Genomic DNA, 6,779 nt, shown 5'->3' on the forward strand with positions numbered 1-6,779 from the left:
CCACAGATACCTCTCGTTTCACGATAACATGGATGATTGGGTCCCAGATGCTCTTAACTATGGACCTAGATGCTGTTGTCAAGTTTGGCCCTGCAGCTGGACTAGAGATGGACCAGAGAATCCGCATGGTGGTAAGACAGAAACAGACCTTCCAGCTGACTCTCCATCAGGTCAGAACATCTGACAGTGGACAGTATCGCTGTGAGGTGGAAGAGTGGCTTCAGGATCCTCTTGGTGACTGGTATTCCCTAAAGAACATGTCTGGTTCCACAGAGCTTGTTGTCAATGAGAAAGGTGAAGAAAACACACACACACACACACACACACACACACACACACACACACACACACACACACACACACACACACACACACACACACACACACACACACACACACACACACACACACACACACACACACTTCATTGCAATGGTCTTTTCACTGAACTGCAATATTCTTCACACAAATATGTTTTTAATGATTAATAAAAAACCTCTTCATTTACTTGGGTCAAATAAAAGTCTAGTTTAAAATGTGTTTCCAATATTTTAATATTTTAACAAAACTACTTTACTGACATTTTCGAAGAAATAATACAATATACTCTATTTTTTTAACGAGACCTTTTTATTCTCATGATATAATGAGATTCAGGCAAGCCGATCTAATGAGAAAACATAACTATATAACAATGTTGTGATTTCATATGAACGAGTTGTTGTACAATGTAAGTAAATGTAAAATAAATGTCCCCTTTCTTTTTGAAAAAAGTAAGCATGAAGGTTCACCTCTAACCCCATCCCTAATCATAATCATCAGTGGGACATAAGTATTTTCAAATACGAATTAGCCCCCAATTCACTAAAACATTAAATGGTTACAAATTGTCATGAAAGTGCTTTGGATTAAGTTGTTACCACATTTTTAACTTTATGCCACCAAAAATATCAAAATTACTTTTAATTCAGAAATTAAAACATCAAGAGATTTATTCAAATTGTTGCATGTATATTTATATAAATTATGTATTTTTGAAGAAATTAAGAAATTCAGAAAGCAAAAAAAAAATCTCATATCATAACCCACTTACGGATGTTGTACTTTTCTTTTATGTTTCAGCCAGTGATTTCAGAATGAATAAAGCTAACACTCAGCTGAAGGTTAAAGAGGGAGAGCAGCTGGTGTTGAATTGCTCAGTGGAGGGTATTGGGTCTGATTCCACACTTCGCTATTCCCTTTCCTGGTGGTATAACCGAGATCAGTCCTCCAGTGTGACACTTCTGACCTATAGTTATGATGGCCGTCTGATGTTCAACAGCTATGAGTTTGAGGGACGACTCCAGTTCTCCAGCCCAGAAGTGGGTGTCTTTCACTTGGCTACACATAGAGCCAACCAGGAAGACAGGGGGCGCTACTACTGTCAAGTTGATCAGTACCAGCTGGACTGTAAAGGGCAATGGTCATTAAAGGCAAGCGACAAGTCAGGTTACACAAATGTCAGTGTTCAGCTTATAGGTGAGTATTCTATATTTTCTAATTTAGAGTTCTGAAATCATTTTTTTTTTTTGATTTAGAAGAGCATTTATGCAGATTTTTCTTTTCTTAAATTAAATCAGAGAACAAACTGCATGTGCACAAGGAGGACAAAAGCCTCAACATCACCAATCTGCAGGAGGGGGTCACCGTTGACTGCATCATTGACTCACGGTCCAGTGATGTATCTGTGTTTGAGGTGACTTGGTCCAGGGGTCAGAGAAACGAACGACCCATCATCATCTTCAATGCCAGCCGTGACGGAACCTTACACAGTGCAATCGTTGATAAAGATCTGGTGTTTAGACGCCCAAGTGCCATGCACTATAAGCTGACTGTGCCAAACATCAACCCCACTGATACTGGCCTTTACTACTGTCAGGTTGCTGAATGGATTCAGACAGCTGCGAACAAGTGGAGAAGGATTGGTGAAGACAAGTCTGGAGAGCTATCCGTCCATGTGGACACTGCGGAGAGCAAAAAACCAGACAGCTTTACCATGGACAGGACTGAAAAGCATCTTAACATCAAAGAAGGAGAGCAGTTTGAGCTTGAATGCTCTTTGGATGTAGAAAAAGAGGATCCTACACGTCACTACACTCTCACATGGGTGTTTAATAGCCTGAAACCTTCTAGCGGGATACCTTTATTGTCATACTCGTATAATGGTCGTCTACAGTACAATACAGAAAACAAGGACAGGTTACGCTTCTCTAGACCTTCTTCTAGTACTTTCAATCTGGTTGTATTAAACTCAGATACAGCTGATAGTGGAAGCTACCAGTGCAGAGTTGAGCAGCACAAGCTCGATTGTGAGGGCAAGTGGGAACTCACGGCACAAGCCCAATCAGGCTCAACTAACGTCACGGTTCACAGTACTGGTAATACATCCATTTACACCTCATCCAGTTTTCGTCAACTAGTCGTCTTATTAATAAATTACGAAACCCTGTCATATAGCTTATGGCTACCAACATATGACCGTCTTTAATGGTGTCACTGTATTCTGTTTCATTCTTGTTTGATCTGTGATGTTGTGTTTGATTTAAACAGAAAGTAAACTGTATGTTAAGAAGGAGAACCGAATGCTCAACATCACCAATCATCAGGCTGGGTTCACCATTGACTGTGTCATTGAGTCACAGTCCAGTGATAAGTCTACCTTTGAGGTCACCTGGTTCAAGGTTCAGGAGGACGGACCAGTCGCTATATACACTGCCAGGCGTGATGGTACCTTACACAGTCTAATCGGTGATAAACAGCTGGTGTTTGGACGACCACTTGCTACACACTACAAACTGACTGTGCTGCAGATCCACCCCACTGATGTGGGGAAATACTACTGTCAGGTCGAGGAGTATCTTCCAACTGCTGACAACTGGAGGAAATTGGTTTCAGATAAATCTGGAGAGCTCTCTGTCCATGTCCACACTGAAGGTAACTATCTACAAACTAACATGTCTTTATACAAAAGATAGTGCTTTAAGAGTAAGAGTTTCAGAGTGAAGTGTGGCACTGTGTTAATTTACACACGTACAGCTTATAATACGGTGTTTTTTTTACTACTACAATACTATTTTGTTATTTTGTCCTGGAAGTCTCAGCAGCAGTCGAAGCAATATAACACATTTTCATTGGGGATCCACTGTCACAGCACAGTTTAAATTGCAACATTTGACTAAATAATCTCATTGTATTTTTTGGCCAAGCTATTCAGCCTTATATATTAGTTTAAAATTAAAACAATAAATGACATGTTTTATCTGTTTACTTGCATGTCATGTGTCCGTTAACTGTCACTAGAGAACCTTGAATATGTGAATGTGTCTATAAATTATTCATATTAAATTAAAATATCAGGGGGTAGTCCAAGTAAATATTTTATGTTTAAGGGTTTGTCTGACAAAAAAAGTTTGGGAACCCCTACTGTAAGTGATTTGAGCCATTTTTGATAATTTCCACTAGACTTTAGTCTCTAAATTACTCTGTCAACATCCCTTCAACTACACTAAGTAGAAGATGTTAATGGATCAGCATCCTTCTTGTTGACCCCTGTGACACAGACACTCTCAATGCAAAGTCATCAAACTCCAAGGATATCTTATAAACCTGGAGAGAGCTATTCATTCCCAATCATCACAATGCCAGTCTCTTAGCTCTTAGTGGCCGCAAGATCCCCCGGAAGTACACACACACATTATGGGCACACATATGTATTTCGAGGCAAGCACTTCAGTCGTAAATGACTAATCACTCTAGAGCTACAGGAAATGACATCATGACAGCATTAACCCTAACCTTATTTTAAAAATCTCTTTCAGCACATTCAACCATAAATCTAAAGTATACACAAAACAACACATATTTGTTTTGTTTTCTCAGGTGATCCTGAAAAACGGACAGACCCGTTAGGAACAGCGCTGGGAATCACTATTCCTCTGATCTGTTTACTTGTATTGGTTATAATATGGTTGTTGAGAAGAGAGCACAAGAGGAACTGTGAGCTGAAGAAAAAGAAAGCCTGTCTGTGGGCTGAAAACAACCCTCTCACCCCTATGCCGGAGGTCCTTTCTCCTGAAGCGGATCATTCCTGATCCGAACCTGTTTACCACAGTTACAGTATTAATCACACGGGCCTGTGACACACACAACGTACTGTTACTGAGGGTTATCTATTTTAACTCAGATACAAGTTTATTTACTTGTTCATTTCATGCTAATGCTAACCAGACTATCTCTTTTGTATTATTATGATTAATGTTACTCTAAATAAGTTCAATAGGCAAGATAAATAGAATATACATACATGATATTCAAGCAGTTGTTCTCAGCTGGTGCTTCAGGACCCTGATTTTACATTTCACATCAAGTGAAATCAAGAAGAATGTCCTCAAACTATGCATCGAAATGTACTCTTTTTAATAATAATTTATTACTGGTAATTTGGTATGACCATGATGGATGTAACAGGCTTGTCTTTATATTTGAGTGTTTTGTTTTTTTCTAAATGTTTTGTAAAAAAAAATAAAAAAAATAAAATAAAAATCTAAATGTAAATGTTCGTTGAATTAGATGTTAGATGTATTCTCTTTGCAGCGATTAATTCACTGCAAATATTACATAGTGGGCACAAACCCATACTGTATGCAGTGTAGGTTCTGCTGTATTTTACCTTGCTTAATTTTGCTCATGGTTTATGAGGATGAACATGTCGTTCAGCCAATAGTTTGTCTGCATGCACAGCCTTTGACGTCAACGTCAAAATATACAAAAAGTTAATAACAGCCCTGTCAGAACGGACCTATGACACATTTTTCATGTAATTGCATAATTTGCGACTGCATTACTCAGTATTATAGTGTTTGCATTGGAATTGTGCATTGTAAACACATGTATTGATTGTTACCATTATGATGATGCTATATTTTCAATTAAAATCAATGGCTTTTACTCTCCATTCCTGTCTTTAAAGTTGCTTCACATGAGCAACATAGCAACAGCCACTGTGGTTACTGAGTCAGATCACGACACACCTCAGACATTTCCATGGTAGACGGGAAGTCGAGATGCTCTGAGGAGATCTGTTTGACAATGGTGTGTGGTTGTGGGTTTTGTTGCTTATGTTAGGCTGATCTCACGAAGGCACAGAGGAAATGCTTTCTTTGCAAAAATGAATTGCATGACTGAAACCACTAAAAGACATTTGGTTTAGGAAGAAAGTCTACTAAAATGGTTATATGGAAACATTGTATTAGGGGAAAGTCATGTTATGCTTTATTATACATGTGTTTGGTCTTTAAATGTGTGTTTTTATAATCCATCTTTAAATGATGGATTTGAGAATCAAGGTGAATTTCTAATAGGTACTGCACATGATTAGGACTGCCATTCTTCACATGAAACACTGTCTTCTTCCTCTCTCTACACTGCAAAGGTAACATTTGACCATTATAGCACCAACATAGCATTTATTTGATCACATATACAGTTAAAACAGTAATATTGTAAATTAAAGCGTCCACAAATATACAATTAAAGACTTATCGACAATTATAAGAAACACACACACAGTACGAAGCTATTTCGAGTGAAGAGGGCCATACAGGGACTAAATGTAGAGGTGTAAGCTACTTATATTTTCCCAAGAAGAGAAAAAATTCATCTCCAAAGATTTTTTTGTGGAATAAAATATTTAAAGTCAAATTTTATGTTATAGATGTTATATCACCTTCACCTGCTACCCAAAAAAGTTCCTATATCTAAATGGCCTCAAATGTTGTAAAAGGAAACAACTTGTCATGTCATTCACACACAGCACTGTATCTGCAGGTTATTTACAGTTCTAACCACACACACACACACACACACACACACACACACACACACACTCACACTCACACTCACACACACACACACACACACACACACGCACGCACACGCACACACGCACACACACACACACACACACACACACACACACACACACACACACGCACACACACACACGCACACACACTCTCTCTCACACACACACACACACACACACACACACACACACACACACACACACACACACACACACACACACACACACACACACACACACACACACACACACACACACACACACACACACACACACACACACACACACACAGTGGAGTGATCTCTACAACTGCTTTTCTCACTTCCCACTCATATTTTGTGTTACAGAACTTTCTTCTGAGTTTAATATGCAGAGACACTATGAGAGTCATTCAAGAATATAAATATAAATATAAAAAGGATAAAGGATACATTTATATAAAAAGCTTTATTGTTTCTCACAAAAAGATTGTATTGTAGGTCAAATATATGGCTTTTTTTTTCTTTTTTTTTTTTACTGATTGTTTCAAAGCAGCTTTACAGAGATAACAGGGAAATAACTGTTTCTGCTGTACAGCAGATCTAGAAGAGAAGACTGCCACAGTCCAGCTTAAGTGAGTTCAGTGATGCTTCATTTCTGGTGTAAAACAGCTCTGGAGAAAACAGTGATGTCATCGTCCAGGTATGGGTCAACGTCGCCCTCTACTGGTGAACAGTGGCTTTCATTCAGACAACCAATGATTTCATGCTGTGATGCGCACTATAATCTACTGCAAGTTATGAGTAATTTTAATTTGTTGACTTGACATATACAATTAGATTTAATCAAATAATCAATTAAAAGAACAACTCGATTTGAACTATGATTCTCTTGTCCA

At 38.4% G+C, this 6,779-nt stretch overlaps 1 protein-coding gene across 1 annotated transcript in view; it reads left to right on the top strand.

The window, feature by feature from the left end:
• Nucleotides 1–4,991, top strand: part of LOC309502541 (immunoglobulin superfamily member 2-like) — a 19,748-nt gene extending 14,757 nt beyond the window's left edge. The window contains exons 10-14 of the mRNA XM_082174945.1: nucleotides 7–294; nucleotides 1,123–1,518; nucleotides 1,620–2,417; nucleotides 2,590–2,973; nucleotides 3,919–4,991. Of these exons, the coding sequence (XP_082031071.1) occupies nucleotides 7–294; nucleotides 1,123–1,518; nucleotides 1,620–2,417; nucleotides 2,590–2,973; nucleotides 3,919–4,130 (2,078 nt within the window). The 3' untranslated portion in view covers nucleotides 4,131–4,991. The remainder of the gene's footprint in view (nucleotides 1–6; nucleotides 295–1,122; nucleotides 1,519–1,619; nucleotides 2,418–2,589; nucleotides 2,974–3,918) is intronic.
• Nucleotides 4,992–6,779: the final 1,788 nt, after the last annotated feature.

Source organism: Leuciscus leuciscus (genome assembly GCF_965113295.1).
Source record: "Leuciscus leuciscus genome assembly, chromosome: 7".
Classification (NCBI taxonomy): domain Eukaryota; kingdom Metazoa; phylum Chordata; class Actinopteri; order Cypriniformes; family Leuciscidae; genus Leuciscus; species Leuciscus leuciscus.